Here is a 21,450-nt window from a genome sequence, read left to right on the forward strand (position 1 = left end):
GGCCATGACCTTTGAGGTCATTTCGCATGTCTTCCACAAGAACGTTATAGGATCAACCCCTATAGATTGATATACCTTAGGAACGGGCTACAGGCCAGTGTGAGGTTTGACCTCGAGCATGACATCGATCTTGCAAAAAGTCCACCTAATTGCTTAGCACTTGCGGAAGATAGTAAAAAACTTGTGTTCCTAGTAGTTCACCCCGATCTTGTAGGGGACTCTATATTGGTAAATGACTCTGACCTCTATAGACCTACGTGCCTGGTAGGGGGCCTTGGACCCTTATAGACATACAGCCTTGGGAGATAATCAATCGTCTATATACCTGCATCCTTGGTATGGACCTCTATAGACTTACCCAGTAGCGAAGTCACTAGGGCCTACTACTCTTCAACTAAAGTAGATTATTCTTATTACAACTCAAACATACAATTTTATTAGGATGATTGTACCTCATTTCCATCCTCCTTCTGTCTTCATCTTCTAGACGAGCTTCTTCCTCTTTTCAGGTTGATGAGTGAAGGCTTCTCCCTAAGGCTACCATAGTGCCATGAGAGAGCTAGCCGAGGAAGAAGAGGGGGAGATTAGCAAGGGGCTCTCCATCTCTAGAAAGATCGTGTCTAGGATTTGGTGATCTAACCGTGATGGCACCTTAAAAATTGTTGGAAGTTGCCTGCCAGCCTGATTATAGATGTTCATCTAGCTATCCAAGAAGTCCAAGGTGTACAAGTCCACTCTTTGATAAAAGCTATCCCCTTTCATTTATTGTTCCCAACTCAGGACAGTAGCTTTGCTCAGCATATCCAGACGCATGCTCACCACTGCCTGTATCTGATGGTGCTCATCTCAATCTTCCTATGTCCATAAGAATCCTAGGTCCATTAGATCATGAATGAACCACATGGGTCCTAATCTTTTGAGGATTATACCACATACTATTGTAGATGTACATCGCATGCTCATTACATGTAAGCTTTGCATTAGTTAATTTATGGCTGAACAATTGTATTCTATCCATCTAATTTTATTAAGTATCGAAGGGACTAGACCCCATATCTCTGTTCTTGATTTTAGCTCTAGTCCATACAACTCGACCTTGGTATGATTTTCGACATCACCAGGTATATATATGAGCATAACTTGAATGAAAAGTTTTGAATTCTCATATGTAAAGCTCAAAAATCATTCCACTTATCAATTGGTATGGGCAACAATGCTACTCATTGATAACTGCAATTGATAACTGCAATTGCAACAAAATCTCCATTGTGTCAGGAATAAAAAGCAATAGTATTTGATTAATATAGAGCATGTCTCACTAAGTTTTGAACTTTTGATTGGGTAGTGATTAGTATATTATTTATTTAAAATTGTTAAAAGAAATATAGTTATAAGAAAAAGTATTCTCATTCTTAATCTTATTAACATGATCTATGTTAAGGGATAAATTTCATATCTAGTAAAGATGAGAATATACACCAATATATAAAGATTTGTGTTACTACTTTTAATAAGGTTGACCTTTTAAGATGGAATCTTAAATCTTAATATGGAATTAGAGCCCATTTAGCTCAATGAGAAATTCGATTCAATTAAGACTAAAAAAAATGAGTACACGAATGTCAAGATGGTGGCTCATTTGCGTTGTATGTTAAGGGATAAAATTTCATATCGAATACAGATGAAGACATACACCAACATATAAGGTTTGGGTTACTCCTCTTAATATTATATATATACACTTAATCGACAATGACTCCATACCGGGTACAACAAACAAGGTGTCGATCAAACAACTAGCAGCCTTATTGCTTACCCCCAAAACCTATTGGAGCTGACACTTGTTTGGATGCTTTGAGTTGTCGGGTGGTGGTATGCTCTCTTCTGCCTAATTCAAACACTTGTTAGGATGTTTTGAGTTTGTAGGGTGGTTCGCTCGTCTCAAGTTCCAGCCAAATGAGAGCTCGCAGACCTAAATGAATATATTTATAAGCCCAGAATTTATAGATGATTTAATTTATAAACATATAAAAATAATTGTTGGATAAGTTAATAATGTTGGAGGAATTTTGTGAAAGTGACGCCAAAATAAGTATAATGATAGTTTGTAAATCCGTGCCGAAAATTGGACAGAGTACAAACAAGAAGAAGAAGAAGAAAGTAGGGACAAAGCCGAGGCAAGAGTTGGACTCTTTGTGCTTAAGTCGAATTTGCCCCGCAACAGTGCCTACGGATTTCAGCAATCGACTCCAAAGATACAACGGCTACACTTGTGTTTGTAGCACTCCAAAACACAAGTACAACGAACCAAATTTAGGCTTATGTACTCCAAGGATGAAATGAAGGAAAATCAAAATAAATGAAATGATTTTGATTTTGGATAGAAGAGAGGATGAGAGATGTTTTGCATATCAAATTGTGAGGAATAGGATACCCAAAGGGTCCTATTTATAGACCATGAAAGGGTGTGGACGAAATGGTTGAGGCCAAACCATGCACCCTTTCCAAACAATGTACCTTTATGAAAAGGTGTCTATTCACTAATGGTTGAGGCCAAACCATGCACCCTTTCCAAACAATGTACCTTTATGAAAAGGTGTCTATTCACTAATGGTTGAGGCCAAACCATGCACCCTTTCCAAACAATGTACCTTTATGAAAAGGTGTCTATTCACTAATGGTTGAGGCCAAACCATGCACCCTTTCCAAATAATGCACCTTTTGACCGGGCAGGTCGATCCCCGATTGTGCGCCCCGAAGCGGCGAAGTGGCAAACAATTTTGCCTAAACGGATTGAGTCGAGCTTTTGAGTATTTGGCCGAAATCGATACGAAGTCACTTTAATCGATTTTCAATTCTCGATTTATTTAACCAATATCCAACAAATAATATTTATGAATTCATTAAAATGTGTATGTAAAAATAAAATTGACCATTTATAAATGATAAAATTTGCTAAACAAACCTAAAATATTAATATCATGAATTTCAGGGAAATTTGCAACAAAGGTCCCAAGCTTTTCATTTTGTTGTAGAATATACATTAACCTTTCATTTTATGGTCGCAGCCCCAAACCTTTCACTTTAATAGCAATCGGAGTCCAAATGACAGATTCCATCCAAAATGCCATTAGTCAACACGGATATTGGAACTTTGACTCAAATTGACAAATTAAGTGAATGACAAAATGGTAAATGAACATTTTCTCTAATAGAAGTATAGAACAACAAATCAAAAAATTAAATAAAATTCAACAAAAATGAAAAAACAAAAAATTTCATCTTCCCCAAACCTCCACCCATCCTAAACACACAGACACACACACACAAAAATAAAAATAAAAACGTACAAAATCGGTGACGGTCGACTAACAACCCGATACTCATCTTCTTCACATATCAATACAATGATTTAAATGTAGATTTGATATTGATTAACATAATGAAATCATTAAACGGAAGATTACATAAGCCCTATTTCTCATCTTCTTTCTTTTTCTTCTCTTATCTCATTTTCAAATGAACATTCAACTTCCCCATGATAAATAACTTGTAATTCTTCCACTTTTGAAAGAACAAAAAGAAGCCCCAAGACCAGCAAGATGAAATGAATAAAGGATATGATTAGCAGCTTTATAAATTACCCAGGTCCAAACAAACTAGATTCAAGAAACGCACTTTAATCTAAGTACAACAAATAGCAAAAATTGAAAGAACGCAATTACAAGAAAATGAAATGAACTTCAATGAAATGCATCAGCAAATCTGCTACAGAGTGTGAAGCTACAAATTCAACTCCTGTAACAATATTTGGAGATAAAATGGGACCCACCTCCTCAAAATCCCTGTAAGAATCAGTCTCTCTAAGGAGTGGTCGTCGGTCGTCGATTCTATAATTTTTTATTTTTTGGGACGGGTGGGCGTGGGGGGTTTTGGGGAAGATGAAGTTTTCTGCTTTTTTATTTTTATATTTAATTATTTGAATTGTTATTTCGATGTATTGATGTACGCTCCTCCCGATATTGCTTCATTTAACCCCATTCACTACCCATGATGACAGGACCCCCTCGGCCAAGGAACCGACCCGAAAAGAGCGATTCCTATCCCTGGATATCTACCACCTCTTACAAATCAAAATGGGCTAGCTAAGGAGCTGCCCCGAATCAAGTAGACCGAGTGCTACCCCTGTCCACCGACCCTGGCTCAAACCTTTACGTACAGCCTTTCCCGGAGCCTAGCTTGACAGAAGAACACAGAAATGTGTACCTACACGTTTTATATCTATTTCTGCTTGGAAATGTTTATTAACTATTTCGTCCTTCATTTAATTCGTCAATTTTAGTCAAAGTTTCAATATCAGTGTTGACTAACGGCATTTTGAATGGAATCGGTCATTTGACTCATTTGGACTCTAGTTGTCATTAAAGTGAAAGGGTTGGAACTGCAGTCACAAAAATAAAAGGTTAAGGTGTATTTTGTAATAAAATAAAAAATTTGGAACCTCTGATGCAATTTTCCATTAATTTATAATTGAAAGGAAAGAAAAAGAGATCAGTCATATTTGGATGTAATGGTGGGGATTATTGATTATTTTGAGGAGTCTCTTAACTGTCAATTCTCCCTCGCTCCCTCCTCCCTCCCTCCCTCTCTCTCTCTCCTCTCCTCTCCTCTCCTCTCCTCTCCATGGCTGAAGGCACCTCTTCCAAACCCTAAAAGATTCATCAAATCTATGCGTTTTTACATTATCCTAAATATGAGATACACTATACAGTTTCTGTTTTTGGAATGATACCAGGACCTGTTTGTTGTATTGCTCATAGAGAGACAGAGAAGAAGAATAGCATTATCTCTGGGTCGGGTATTGAAGGTTTCCGTATCGGGGTGAGCTCGATGATGGTTTCTGATCCTGATCTGGTACAGTATGCCTGCATTGCAAAGGGAACAACGGTCCTCGCTGAATTCAATTCCAGGGATGAAAGCCTCGGATCAATCGCCGCGAAATGCCTGGAGAAAACGCCGCCGTTTCATTCCACCTTCACTCACACCGTTAGGCGTCAAACCTACAGCTTCCTGATCCACGATCCTTTTGCTTATTTCGCCATTTTTGATGAAAATATGGAGAACTTTGAGGGGTTGGCATTTCTGAGAAGGGTGAAGGAAGCTTTCGATGTGGTTTACAATGGGGATTTGGGGAAAAGGAAATTGGAACGTTTGACTTCCCATTGTTTTCAGGGTGAATTTAATCCGGTTTTCCATCAATTGGTGGGTCCTGGGCCAGATATGGACAGCCCGGATTCGCCGGTCGGGGGGCGATTAGTGGAAAGCGGGGTTATGTATTCCGATTCGGGTTCTCTGAGGGGAAGACCAAATGGGGATTTTGGAAAGAGCTCGAAGAAGAAGAGGCTATTTGGTGAATTCAAAACGGGTGATGGCAGAAGGGTAAATGGGAGAAGAGATTTCGAGAAGAAGCTTGATAAGAACAACAATGATGATCATGAGGGGGGAGACGGAATCGGAATGAGCCGGGAGTATTCGCTTGTAATGCACAAAAATGGGTTGTGCTCTGGAGAATTAATGGGACACCATAAGGCTAAGAAAGTCTGGAAAAAGCAAGTTTGGGTTGTTTTATCGCTCGATTTGTTCGTTTGTGCTATCTTGTTCATCGTCTGGTTGTGGGTTTGCCGAGGCTTCAAATGCATTGACAGTTGAATTTTATTCAGAAAATTGTGTGTTCTTCGATCCATCTTGATGATCTGCTGTTGAAATGGAGTGGCAGATTATGGTGGCGAAGGTACCGCTGTAATATAAGGTTAGTCTGGCTTATGCTGGTAATGTTTTGAGTTTCCTTTATGACAACATTAAAGTCTGTAATAGTAAAAGGATAAGATGATGTGGTTGTTATGTCTGTACACTATTTCATTGGATGCTTTAAGATTGCGTATAAAACATATTATAGGATTAAAGATTGTGCCTTTATAGTGGTTTAATTGATGTAGTATATTTAAATTAAGCGCCGTTTTTTAATAGATTTTGATAAAAAGTGAAGAAATGTGAACTTGAATTTTAGTCGAAATTTTAAGATGAATCCGGCGGGTACTTAATATCTCGACGAAGACATGCTATAAATTGGTTATTGAATCTTTATGTTTTGCCAGTGTCAAGGAGAGGGTGTTTGGTTCATTGTTAGATCTTCGATCGAACTACAACATGCTATTTTAATTTCAATCACGCTTGGTCTATATCTATCAAATTTGACAGTTGCAAACTGTCATTTGACTATTTTTTTTGAAAAAAATAAAATTTCCGTCCAATCATTTTTTACAACCAAACAAGTGTCAAACGTACACTTTGGAGTGTACAAATGTCATTTTTCTTTTAATTTATGTCTATCCCTACTTGTGTCCTTTTCCAACTTGGTCCGTTGAAATCATATCACTTCTATTAAGAAGCCTCTTTGGATATTATGGAAAACGTGTCAGGATTATCATTGAATATATTCTTAACCAGTGCCGACTCTTCCTCTTTTTGTCGTATATTTCCATTTTGAACAATGTTACAAGTACAACAATTTTGACATTATATTTGACTTTTCTATCACGTACAAAAAATGGGACCAACGATTAAAATAATGGTGGTTCTGTAATTGTGAGAGGACCGAATGTAATTAAACACATCATCCGTTTTATCTTATCCGTTTTAGTACGCCGTACTAGCATACTAAAAATTATGTACATTTTTGTTCTTTAGCGTCCTTAAAATATTCACATTTTGGTCATGATTAATTGAGTGTACATTTTTTTTTTAACAATATCCTGCGTACAGGGCACTGTTCTACAGGGGGCTTACAGGCCCCTTCACTGTAGTTGCAAGTCGATTCCACCGACCTGTATTCAAAGATAAATAAAAATTGTGCAGACCCGCCCTTGTGTCTGCCCTGATCGACCTCCGTAATTGCCCCCTGTACGTGAAGCGCGATTGTTTATTTATTTATATCTCAGTGCAATAAAAGATCGCTTTATCATTTTCCACACACGTGCTGTACTTTTTAATAAACAACTTTATATGCTTTAGAAACCCAAAAATACCCTCACAATTCTCCTACAATTTCATCTTCTTCGTCGTCCATTTTGATACCCTTGACCCACCTCCCTAATTGTGCCGAAAAAAATTCCCCTCTCCCACCCATCAATTGGCGAGGATAGTAATGGCTGCCTCGACTCCCTTGCAATCCCTACTAGAGGCATTCTTTGCTTCCATTTGAGTTAAATGGTAGCGAGTTTCATACTCTCCATGACTACGAGGGAACTTTGTGAATAGTGTGCCACCATTTTTTATGATCTCATCACATCTCAAGGTGCAATCCAAATTTTTTTGGTTCTTGGTAAGACATTTAGAAAATGTTTGTATGATCGACTAGACACATAATAAACAAATATTTCACACGGGTCTCTTCCTTATTCTTGCAAAACCATAGTAGTAATACTAACAATTATCAAAGTTTTCATAACGAGTGCAACACAAGCCCTCACCTCTGTAAATAATTTCACAAAATGTCACCTGTAATTGACATCCTGATAAAGAATTCAACCTATCATCCGGAGTTTTTTTATCGTCTTTGTTTGATCCCCATTTTTTTTTTCTAAATACATCCTCTATATTATTTTCAATCACACATTCTTCAAAAAATAATATTATATGTAAATTCAAAATTTTTCCTTATTTTTTAATTACTCATTCTTCATTAATCTACTATTTTAAAATGCATTCTACACAAAAAATGGGGCTCAAACAGGTAAACACTGTGCTTACTCCACAAAAGATGAACACATTGTTTGTGCTCTAAAAGATTACCTCTATAAAGTAGATTTATCTTTCTAATCAATCAAAACCACTTCCTAAATTGTACAATCTTCTTCCAAAGAATACTGTTTTCTGGATGAGGACGACGATTAATTTCTTGCATTCTTCTCCTTGTGCTGTGCTCTTCACTACACGACTGGCTCTCTTCCTCATTATCAACGTATTGTTGCTTGTTTGAAGTCGAACACGACCGTCTGCCCAAGAACATATAGAATGTGGCACTTACAGTGTAGTTTCCATTAGTTCACTGTCAGAACGTAGCAACCTTAACTTTGTCTAAATGTCACTCTTTTCATTAGCCATTACCTTTCCATATTTCTTGAAAGGGTGAAGAGCAATAGCGATCCACTAAAGGAGTGTAATCTAAACAGTAGCAACAGAAATTCCAATTAATCAGTTGATACGCATTGAAAAACTCCGGCAATGACACTAGTCCACACACCTCGGTACTAGGACAGAGGACCAGAAGTGAAAAGGTACGATTTAGTGGATGGTTGCCTAGCACAAGCCGTTCATGGAACCACTAACAAAACTAGGCTTACTCGTTGAAACAATTCGAATTGGAGAATTTTCAATCTTTTCCAAGAGTCAATTTGAGGCTATAAACTTTGGTCCCTGTATGAGTTTGCTAAAAATCAAATTTTTAATAGATCTTCATAAAAGTTAATAGATTATTGATCACATGACATGTGTAACTAAAATTAATTATTGACTTTGACTTGATTTTTTAACTTTTTTAGCTAACTCAAACAAGGGGTTTAGTATCATAATAGTTGTTGAGCCTTGAAGACAATGGTGATGGAGAAATCGGAGAACAAGAAGCTTTGATGAGAGTGGTAGTAGTGGTGATGGTGGCGTGGAAGGGGGGAGAAGAAGGGGAAGTGTGGCGGTGGAAATGAGTTGGTTGGGAAGATAAATTTTATTTCCCTTTTTACCTTTTTTAATATATTTTTAATTGCTTTAAGTGAGACTCATTCAAACTTTTGAAAAAGATTTGAAACTCGGGCTACAATTATTATTTTTCTTTTTTGTTCTTTTTTCTTTTCTTTTTGTATACTTAAAAAGGGTAGATTTGTCATTTTACAAGGTATTAACAGAGGAATTAGATGGTGAAGACACGGACAAAGAAATGTTGATTCAAGGGCGCAAATATCAAGATAGAAACAACGAAGACGATTTGCGCAATGAAAACAAACATTAAGCGCATTCTACACCAATTTCCAAAAATTTCATTTGAAAAGCCTCCGTACCTCTTCAAATATCTCGAAACATATCTAATGCTTTAACGAACCGCTAAAAATATTTGCCACATAAGCAAATTGAGCAATTTTTGTTATTTTTTTTAAAAATATCTTCTCTCTAATATTTGACCTACATGACAATTCATAGAAGAAGACGCTCTTATTTCCACTTATTAAAAAGATGATATATTGGTCTAATTCATATTTCTCTGTCATATTTTATTCTCCCATCACCAATCCCTTCTCCCATCTCGTCCTAATTCACCTTTCATCCATCCTTACTTTATGCATCAGGTTTGCTTGATGCCTAACATTTCCAAAGTCATATGCTTGGATATTCTCGTTGGTTAAGAGTTAATATAATTAAGATAGAATAATGATAATTTGACAGAAGAACTCGGCTAGATGCAATGACAGAAATATCTTGGTGGGACTTGATTGGATGGGATAGCTGACAGTGTTTAAACCAAACTAATGATGAAATGTTACGTAGCATTATATCAATCATTGTGTCGAAATTTCTATTCTTGTAGCATGATTGAGATAAGACATCAACAGCAGCTCCATTTCACCTATACTGATCGTGGTCCGTGTCAATTTGACTGATTGGGTTGACAGGACATAATTAGTATCAATTGTGACTACTTTGAAACAAGGCCACAGAAAATTATAATTAAAGCTAAAATGGATGCTACTTTAATTTCCTACACTATTGGAAGGTAGTTTTGTAAAATTCATTCTTCTAAAAGCCAGAGTTAATTTTATTAAGACTTCTATAGACCACTGGGCATTCCCCTGTAATGTCCAACTGGAACTCATGTTTTTTACTTTCATGATTCCTACCCTCAGGATGTTGAGGTTGTCCCACATCGGTTGTAGGTGGAGTTAGTATTCAATTTATAAGTATAAGGGAAAAATCTCACCTCTTGAACTAGCTTTTGGGAGTGAGAGAGGCCCTTTATCACCCGACACTAGTTTCAGAGCCTGGTCTATCAGCAAGTCTCCGGCCCAACAATCATGGAGATATGGGTTTGTGTGAGGGGGAGCCGAATTTGGTCTCCTGTAGGTCTCGTTGTGTGAGGGGGAGATGGATTTGGTCCCCCTTAGGGCCTGATGTATGGAGGGAGACGTGTTTGATCTCCCACAAAATCCAATATGTGAAGGGGAGATTGTTGAGGTTGTCCCATGTCGATTGTGTGCTGGGTTAGTATTCATTTTATAAGTATGAGGGAAAGTCTCACCTCTTGAATTAATTTTTGAAATGAAAGAGGCTCAATACCATCCAACACAGGAAGTTTGAAGCAATTTGTAAGAAAAGCTCATTTCCTAATTTCCTGTAGGAGTCAGACCACCGAATTCTGGACAGGAATGGTCAGTAAATATAATGGCCTAATGTGACAATTAAAATGAGCACAGTCAATGTGAACTGTGAAGTGACCCAGTTAAGATATATTGAGAAACGCCACCGCGAAAATTTCAATAACCCATACTCATTTGTGAAAGTTGGACAGCAGATTGAACAACAAAATCACAAAAACTCGCCCCTCAGGGCACTTCTTCACTGGCAAAGGACGGACGCTGTCAAACCTGGCAGAGCAGAGGTCGTGAGTTCGAAACATGAGGCCCTTGGAAGGCAAGAATTTATTCTTGGAAGGCAAGGGAACATTTGGAAGGCAAGGATTATTCTTGGAAGGCAAGGGAACATTTGGAAGGCAAGGATTATTCTTGGAAGGCAAGGGAACATTTGGAAGGCAAGGATTATTCTTGGAAGGCAAGGGAACATTTGGAAGGCAAGGATTATTCTTGGAAGGCAAGGGAACATTTGGAAGGCAAGGATTATTCTTGGAAGGCAAGGGAACATTTGGAAGGCAAGGATTATTCTTGGAAGGCAAGGTGCAACTTGGATTGGCTTGCTTGGCTCTTTGTCAGACCAGGTGGGGAGCGCTCGGACCCTGGCCCGTTGGAGGCACATCCTGCGATTAACCGGACTGTGTGAAGAGGGGCCGGATCACAGACCCAAGGATTAGTCTAAAAAAGGACACCTTGTAAAAAAAAAAAAAAAAAAAAATCACAAAAACTCGTTATGGTACCATGTTACAAAAGTTGAACTGAACATAATTGCAATACAACGCCAAAGAGAATATGTATAACTTTCGTGTCTCACAAGTATAAAAATTGATTATTCAATACTACAACTATTGGATTTTGATTCTAAGCACCACCATGTATTGATAGGGGATGGCGGAAACAAAAAAGCTAGAATCGAATATGTATTTAATCGCATTAAACACACAAGTGTTTAGTACATTACCCTTGATGCGTGCTTTAAACTTCTTGCAATCGATGTAGCTTCAGATGTTCTTCCAAGAACTTCAAGAATGCTACACTTTTCTCTTTATTTGATTTCGAGAGTGAGCGCACTAATGAATTATCATGCAATAAAATATGAGTGTCCATATTCATTGCAATAATTTTGATAATTCCTATCCATTTTGATTTTAGATATTTAATAGTGAAGTCCTTGTTAAAATAATTTATCCCCCAATTCTTATTTTAAAGCTACCCAAGGGACATGATCGAACACAATTAAATTAAGTTCCAATTATTTAGTTCTTGCATGTCAACTCTTAACCGTTCAATATTAATTAATCATTTTTGACTATATTCACTATCGATCGACATTGCACTCTCAAATTAATGGAAATTATTCAAGCTTATTTCGGTAACAAATTCATCTTGACATGTTAACAATTTGTCTCTGTCATTCGTTAAATGATTATAAGTGATTCATTGATCAATTAGTCAGTGATCAACGAGTCACTTCTAATTATTTATATCTTTCCACTAGTTCCATTTTTCACTATTTTGAATGTCTTTCTGATTCAAGGGAATTTTCAATTGAGGTAAAAATAAATAAATAAATAAATAAAAGAAAAAGTACATTAAGATGTTGTTGACCAGTTTTTTCGCAAATTTTCAACATGCTTATTTAGATATTTAGGTACATTCAATTAACCCTTTTATCATAAGCAGGACAAACGTGTTTTTCTACATTGAGGTAGGTCCATTGTCGGTAAGAAGCATTAAAAATAAGCAATGACAAACAAATCCCCGTCAGAACAAATTTAGGAATGGTTGGTATGCTTAATAGAGAGAATAATAAACATATTCTTTAGTTGACAAAGGTTTTACTGTCGGAATGCAAAAACGAAATTATTCAGAAATTAAAAAAGTTTCTTTAATTCAATAAAACTAAATTGTTTAAATGTTCACATGTATGTTATATCAAAAATAAAGAATTCAAAATTTTATCTAAATTTGATGGTCAATTTTTGAATAAATTTTGAATCACAAACTTCCAACTTTTCGGATCATGAACTTTTAGCTTTTTAATTCCAAGAACTTAGTGCTTCAAACCTCCGAGTCTTCTATGATATTCTTCAAAGTCTACACCGATGGGTGTGCATCTTCTTTTAATTAAATTAAGAAATTAATTTTTGAACTAGACAATTAAATAAGATGAGAAAATAATTTGAACTCTATTTTCTCCCTTTAAATTTGAATACTATGGAATTATGTAATATGATTGTCATACAATCTCATAGGATGTATTGTTTCCATCCAATCTCTATTTATAGAGATAGAATAGTTACAATCCTTATAAAATAATAATTTCACATTAAAATAAGAGTTCTAATTAAAATCCAAGTATGAGTTTTAATTAAAGTTCAAATTCAAATTAGCTTATAATTAATTGCATGTGTGTCCTGAAATTTCAATTGCAATTATAATTAAGTTTAGAATTCACATAATAATTACAACTAAATACAAAACTTTATTGTAATTACAATTACACTCAAAACTATTATAATTATCGTACTTAAATTTCAATACTTTATAGAACTACCACAGGGACATGATTGGATATATATTATATAAGCTCCAATAATTAGATCTGTCTAATTGACCCTAAACCACCAAATTTAATTATTAGTCTTTGATTTTTCTATAAAAGGCAAAAGACTGAACTTCTGTGAATATATAAGATCACAGAAGCCAATAAATCTGTAATACTTTCTTTGACCTATCGTATATGTATTTTATCCTCATTTGAGATTCGATAATTATGTACGAACATAAATGACCATTTTGTCCTTCTAATTATTCTTATTAACTTAAGGATCATTTTATTTAATGGTCCTGTGAACCAATCATTGATGTTGAAACTTAGCCGTCGCTAAACATTGAGTCCAGATTTTAATCTTTTAATAAAAAATACTTAATCAGTTACTCTATCCACTTTTTAGGGTGATGGTTCTTGACACGAATTCATATTCTCTAGTTCGGTCATCCTTAAGTTCCTAACTCATCAAGGTATTTGAATAATCAAATTAATATCACCCATTCATGAATAAAAAAAAAATTAAAATTACGAAAATATATGCATAACCTTGTCTAAGGATTTAGATAAAATACACAGGGGTTAAGTGGAATTTAATTCTCCACACAGTCATGCTATATAATTGAATTCGACACCTGGTCCATTTAATATGCTTCAATTGTACTAGTGTCATCACCTTTAATTATTTCTATGATAAGAACAAATTATATTATCATAAGTGATCGCAAATACATTCTTTTAATAATTAATGAAAGTTGGTGGAATTTCTAATTAGCAATTGAAATGGTGGAATTTCAGTATGGCCCCTCACAAAACCATGGCTCACTTCCAGTTTTTTAGACACGGAATAAGAATAACAAAATAGAAAGTGCTACATTTACATAATTATCTACATAATGGTGTCCATAATTACACGTGATACTGGATCTAATTTTTAATTCAAATCTCACACTTGTATATCAACAATCGAATGATTGTCACATCACATTATGAACACTATTATGTACAATAATTATGTACAAACAGAATTTTCCTAACAAAATATACTGCCCTGTCATAACTCACTCCAAGTTTGACTCATAACATTTGAAAAAAAAAATGATATATTTGAAGGTCGTCGTCAAATATTTCTCCATCAATTCTCTACGTGTACAGGGGAAAAGTTAACTATATTTAATTTTGAATTAAAGTAGAGTTGAACTTGTCTAAATGCATGAATCCTATTATTGTTGATGGTGATTTGAAACAGTAATTGGGATGTGGGAATGGAAGGTGCTGTAGGCACAGCGAGACAACACACATGTGCGGGTCCCAGCGTAAACTTTTTTTCATGTGGGACTGCCCCTACAGTGAGGTGTCGGTAAGACTCTCTACACCAGGCATTTTCCATGTGGGAATATGGTGATAGACAAACGTCAAAGATTGAAAATTAGAAACAAAAGATTGATAATTAATTTGTAGGTTTTTGCTCAATCAAGTTTAGAGGGATATTAATTTCTGGTCGATTTTTCAAATTTGAATTACTTGCGCTTGTTTATTTTAAATACGAGTTCAAGATAGCAGACAAATTACATATTTTTCTGTGGTCTAGTTGAACGTCAACTGGAATATATATAACTTAACTACTCGAGCAAATGTAGCACACAAGTACTTTCCAATACTAGATGTCAATCTTTATACATTGGTTGTGAACAAATTATTACGATCAAAATATAAGTTGTGTCACATTATATTTTTTAACGCAAGTACCCAACTTATATATATTATCACAAGTGATCATATGCATTTTAATTCACATGCTCAATAATGAAAAATGCTGTAAATAAATAAAACCATAATTTATTTATTATAAATTATTATCTTATTGTAGCAAAATGTATTATATTGTCACACAACCCAACATTCACTCCATTATTCTTAAGCTGTCATTAATTTTTTATTTAAGAAGTAATTGGCATACTGCATTTGGAAAACTCAATCTTCTCCACATTAGACAACACACTGATTTCTATCAAGTAAAACAGCAAAGTGCTCATGATAAAATAATTACTTTTGTCAAAGTATAATAGATTTTTCCCTAAAGAAGCCAAGAGGCAAAAAGGAATGAAGTACAAGTTCAAAACAATAGTAGAAGGGATTGTAAAGGCAAAGCCAATCATGAATCACCTACTTTTATTGTTGCCTCTTTCAACTCGAACAAGGCTGTTAACCCAACAACACTTGCCTTCAGGGCATATTTTTATGGATATGGAAAGTAGGTTTTTCTGCAATGATGGAAATTCATAACGTAATTTTTTCTGAAGTGATTCCTTAAGTTGCTGGTACATTTCACTGGAACCCGTTCCCCCTTCACCATCAGAAGGTGGCAACCTTAACTTAGTCCAAATATCACAATCCATTATATTCCATAAATCATGATCATCTGAGGAACAACGGCAATCCCTTGTGTAAGTCCAATCCAATCCTGGTTCCGTCCCTGATTAGGTAATGACACTAATCGAAACACCTCGGTTCCAAGACAGAGGATAAGAAGTGAAAATGTAGGATTTGACTGTTGTTTTCCTCACAATCCAGCTCGTAGAACCATTGGCAAAACTAGGCTTACTCACTTTCAGAAATAGAAGTGGAACTTTTTCAACCTTTTCCCAAGTATCCAATTTCAGGTTATAAACTTTAGCTTCATAATCACCATTCACACTATCAAAAACCAATCTCACAACCTTGTAATCATCCATAACATTGTCATATCCAAATCCATAATTAAATGTATATTGCCTGTATTTTGTGTCCTATGAGGCTTCAATCTCATTAAGGGTGAATGATAATATCCTGTGACTATGTAACAGACAGATTCCACAAAACAATATTTTCATTGGTATATCTGTCAAATTGATATCGTAAACAAATTAGGAATCTGTAAGAGCCTATAGAACTAACCCATCTATGAAAGTATTGTACATGAGGTTTAATCTCTCGAAAGTTTGAAATTTTGAATCCCAAATCGAAACTTATGTCATAAAATCTAAAATCATGTCCAACATAAGACAACGATTTTTACCAATAGCAATTACCAAGCATCTTGCGAGATTTGATGTTGATTAATGATTTAGATGCAATTGGGCGAGATAAGTGTATGTCATGATTTAGAGATGCAACTAAATCGCACAAGACTATAACCTCGACAGAAAATCTAGGAGTAAATGCTCTGAAACAACTAACATTGATGAGTTGAGTTGCTTTGACAGAAGCAGCTGCTAGAGTGGGTAACAGAGGAGCGGATGTATTGATTTCATTGGCTGTCAAAAAGTTGTATTTTTCCTGATTACAAATCAATGTTGACATCTCTGCTTCAATGTTGACATCTCTGCTTCTATCATGCCATCTGTCAATCCCTTCAGTCAGTGTAGCAAAATTTGACATTGATTTAGGATAATATACTACTTGTACATAATACGTTGTTAATCCCCTCACATGGAGGGAGACCCACTTCTAATAAATTATATTTTGTTCGAACTGATTTTCCCATCATGTGAAGGGGATAGACACCCTAATGTACGTATGCCATCACCGTTGATTTAGGATGCGAAGGCAGTTGAAACCCTGTACCAATTCTAAAACCCTAGGGTTGATAAAAGTAGTCATGCTCTAGTTTGTGAAAAGGGTTATGCTACACGTACATTACTGTCCATAACGGTGTCCATTCTCTTCACATAAAGTGGGATCCACTTCGAATAAAATATAATTTATCCGAAATAGTTTCACCTCCAAGTAAGGGGGTGGACACCGTTATAAACACCGCATTAAATACAAGTAGTAGATTCCTTGTGAAAAAATATAAGTCAAATAGCATTTGTTCAATTAAAAAGTCATTGAAATTTAAATTATGTTATAAAATTGGGAGAAAGGTGAGAAGAATAAATAAGTCAATCAAATTGTGTGTTTTATTAAAAATCAAGTCTCCATATTTATAAGGTAAAAAATAAGAGTTACAATTGTAATAAAATGGATTTTCTGCACTAAATAAGATTTATGTATTTATTATGATAGTACTAAATAATCATCAATAATTATCTTATTATTTTAAAACACTCCCCATTTAATAATTATTTGCACGATAACTATCTTATTGAAATATTGTTTGGCAAAAATTTTGATGGGACAAAAATGCCAACGATTGAAAAAAAATAAAAATAATTTGTAGTAGTAAAATACTGTTTAAAGCTTTATCAAGATTATCTAATGGGAACAAAACTTGATCGAAGGAAAAAGTGTACAGCTACTCTTCCCAATTTTAATTCTTGTGTCAAGTGATTCATATAGTTTTCAATTAACACCGTCTTCATATGAGATATTTTATCAATCTTTCATTACTATAGTAACATGATAATTCTAAAAATAGCTCTTATTGATCTCTTTAAAAGCCTCATACGTACCAAATTATTGTTTTGAGAGTAAATGTCTTTTAGGTAATGGATGGACATTCATTACATAAATAATATGCTCCGTTAAAACCTTTATTAGGAAAAATCTTGTTGGAAAAATTCTAATGAAGAAAAAAATAGTATATTATTTTTTCAGTACATTGCAAAAAGTTGTTTTGTTAAAATATTGTCAAGAAAATCCAATGAGACAACAAATTGGCCAAGGAAAAAATTGTACAATGCATATTTATTCCTACTTATAAAATATCACTTGAATTATACTTCAAGCATATCAAATCTTTTCAAGGCTAATATCGGAACCTTACAAGTTAATTGGCTATAATCACATTTATCAAATGCATATCAAATTTCATGCATTGTTAGGCAAATAAAATAAAGACTTGTGATTATTTCCACTACATAATAATTTATCTATTTATACAAGTTTTCCAGAATTCATTATGCAAAGAGTCGTACATTTTATATTACGACTTTATTTTTTTCATTTCCTTTTCATATAAATATACACATTTAGATTTTCGGACGACAAGTTCAGAAACTTCAAGTTTGTCAAGTAAATTTAATTTAGGATTGCGTCATTCTTATTTTGTCAATCATACTTTGATCGATATATTTCGATGCATTTATTTAGATTTCTCACTATATGATGCATTATATTATGTACAAAAGTGTTGTCAACAATGTTTTCTTTTTTATTGAATTTATTTTTCGTAACAACATAACTTATTGAAATATTTCAATTTCAACATATTAGGCTCTTCTGAAGTTTTACATTTGTTATGTCTACATACTCTCCAAGAGTGTATACCTCTTTAATGAGACTCTTTTTGTTAATTGCTTTATTTTTATTTGAAGAATTTTATATTAAAATTGAATAATATCATGCTTCTAGTGTGCCATAAATTTATCGAATATAATATTAACTTACTGTCCTTCAGGACGATAATTCGAGTTGGAGCGTTTAAAACTGATATGTGACGATATTATTGATCATTTTGATCAGTAAATGCATCTAAATTAATTATATTTCGAATTTCTGTTTCGATTTATCTTTTGCGTGGATTTAGATAATGATGCATTTGTACATTAATTTAAACTTCTTAATTCTTTTCCCTCATGTTGGGAGAATATTCCAATCAAATTGACAATTAGCAAATTGATTTATGAAATATTACCCGTTAAGAATTAAATTAGTAATTTATTCACAATATTTTTCACATTCTATCTCAGTGCATTGTTGTGGTTCAATTTTACATATATTATACTTTCAAAATAATTAGATAAAAAAGTTAGGTTCTAATCATAAGCCAATTATAACAGGAAGAATTATGATGTTGGCACGATGAGTAACTACATTCCCCAACACAAAAATGAGAAATATTTTATTCTCAATTAAATTAATTAGAGACATTTAACAAATAATAGTATTAAACTATTTTTTGACATTTTAACTAAAACTTATTAAAAGGTTGGGATTTAGGATCAATAGCGTTAATAAGATATACCGTCTTGATTATATAATCCGAAAATTATGCTAATCATTTGATCAGTAATTTCACAAACTTCATGTTGTAAACACTATGCAATCATCTACTATGTGTATTAAATTTATTAGATATAAATAATATTTATATGATTATCAAGGAGGATGATTGAGCCCCATTTATCACTCTAATTAACTTTCAAAATATAGAAAATTCAGTCTTTATTTTAGCTAATAATGGTTAATGAATTTTTTCATGAAAAAGAACAAACATCATATAAGATTTTATTGAATTAAAGAACATTCCGATTCTTCATTAAATATTCATTTGAATTTTTAATTTTCATATTATTATTGATTCAGTGATGGTCCAACTGATCATATAAAACAAAAGTTAAATTGAACTTCTCGTTCAATATAAGATATAATTTAATTATTTAATTTTAAAAACTATGATTACACATTATATAATCATATATTATTCAAGTTGTCAAATTAATCAATATTCTCATGACATCAATTATATATTTTCCTTTAAGGATATGGATGAATTCAAAGTGATAAATTCTTTTAAACATGTACCATTTCGAGAGTACATTATATTTTATTATTTCTCAGTCAAAAATAATATTTCAATATTTTTTTGGAATATTAAAAAAATATAATTCATACTCTTGGGGAACAATTAAATATTATTATAATAAATTATATAATGATTTACTCTTCAAGAGTAAAAATATAATTTACATTAAATCGTATTTAATTATATTCTTTGAGAGCAATATATAAATACGTATGTAGAAAGATGGATAGGTAAAGGAATATAGTTATTTAGCAAGTAATATTTAACTAGAGTACCAATACGTAAATACGTGTGTAGAAAGATGGATAGGTAAAGAAATAGAATTATCTAATTCGTGTTTTACATAAAAATAGATCAAAATTGTAATATCATGCCCTTTTGAAGTAATTAATATTAAAATATTAATAATATTGTGCTACTTAAGAGTATTAGTAGATTATTACTTAGAGAAACATCAACTCTTGAGGAGTATGTTTTCTAGCAAAATGTTAATATTTACAATGTAATGCTTTTTAAAGAATACAACAAGATATATATTTTTTTCGATATATGTGCTACTTTGAAATACATTATATTTTATTATTATTTCTTCAAAAGCAATATATCAATATTCTTTTGGAATATTAGATTTTAATGTCACGCTTTTCAAAAGCAATAACATATTGTTGTTGTTGTTGTTATTCTTATTATTTAAAATATAAATTATGTTAAGATTTCTATTTTTTTTAGAAGTAAAAACATAATTTATATTAGATTTTTACTTAATTTTGCTCTTCAGAGTAGGTAAAATATAACTAAAATATTAATGATAGTGTGCTATTTTAGGAGCAACAATATTTTGCTATTTAAAAACATTAACGCTTCATAGCCATGTATTATTTACAAAGTTATGTTTCTTCAGGAGCAACAATAAGATATGTTATCAATTAAAAATAAAAAAAGACTAAGTTATTTAGTCAGATTAAAAATATTAATTATCATTCATGCATTAGGAAAACTCTTCACATACACACAAGGCAAGATTAAAACTTCAAACATTCTTTAATACAATATTAAAGGCATAAAAAATCTCCAAATATGCATTAAACAAAAATTTATCAAATATTACAATTGATACACAACATGCATTAAATTGATCGATTAACATATGCAACATGCTTTTGCATAAAATAAAATGAAAGGCAGTCAATGATTGAAAAGACAACCGTATGTAAATTGTCTCAATTAAGTCAATTGTACATTATATGTATTTCAAGTTACCGTGGCAATTACCTCATGGCTAGGAATATGTGGACATAATGCGTAAATGGGGACGATTTCTTATTTTTTTTCCATTGTACGGACAGGCACGTGGGAGTAATATGATTTGGATTCAGTGGTTGGTAATGGATTTTAAAACTCAACAGTGAAAAAAAAATTGCAAAATTGATTTTGACAATCTTGCAACCACCAAGCATATATGCATAAAAAGCTTAGAAACTGTGCTGATAATGTGTTATAAAATATAGAGAAAAGAGAGAAGAATAAATAAATCAATACATTTTTATGTTTCATTAAGAAGCAAGACTCCATATTTACAGAGTCCAAAATAAAAGTTACAATTCGAATGAAATAGATCTTCTGGATTAGATTATATTTATCTATGCATCATTATGATATTAAACAATTATCAATAATTCTTATTATTTACAACAAATGAAAGTTAATAATTAATTTTAATCCTACGTTTCACAATTTTTTTGTCACCCATTTCATAAACTTTAATAAAAAATCTACTAAAAATCTAATTATATCAAAATAAAAAATGAGCATATTTTAGAATTTTAGTCTCAGATAAGAAAATTAATTTTAAGAAATAAATACTTTAACTAAAACTTTATAAACTTCCTAAAACACCTTATTGAACACCAGGGACAACAATTCCCCCCCCCCCCCCCCCC

The 21,450-nt window shown here is 33.2% G+C and overlaps 1 protein-coding gene across 1 annotated transcript; it reads left to right on the forward strand.

Annotated features, from left to right (window-relative positions):
- Positions 1-4,566: 4,566 nt before the first annotated feature.
- LOC111367709 (phytolongin Phyl2.2-like) lies at positions 4,567-5,987 on the forward strand. Its single transcript, XM_022988727.1, has one exon. It carries the CDS (start codon positions 4,786-4,788, stop codon positions 5,707-5,709), a length of 924 nt encoding a protein of 307 aa, XP_022844495.1. The 5' UTR covers positions 4,567-4,785; the 3' UTR covers positions 5,710-5,987.
- The last annotated feature ends 15,463 nt before the right edge of the window (positions 5,988-21,450 follow it).

Source organism: Olea europaea, chromosome 18, assembly GCF_002742605.1.
Source record: "Olea europaea var. sylvestris chromosome 18, O_europaea_v1, whole genome shotgun sequence".
Taxonomy (NCBI): domain Eukaryota; kingdom Viridiplantae; phylum Streptophyta; class Magnoliopsida; order Lamiales; family Oleaceae; genus Olea; species Olea europaea.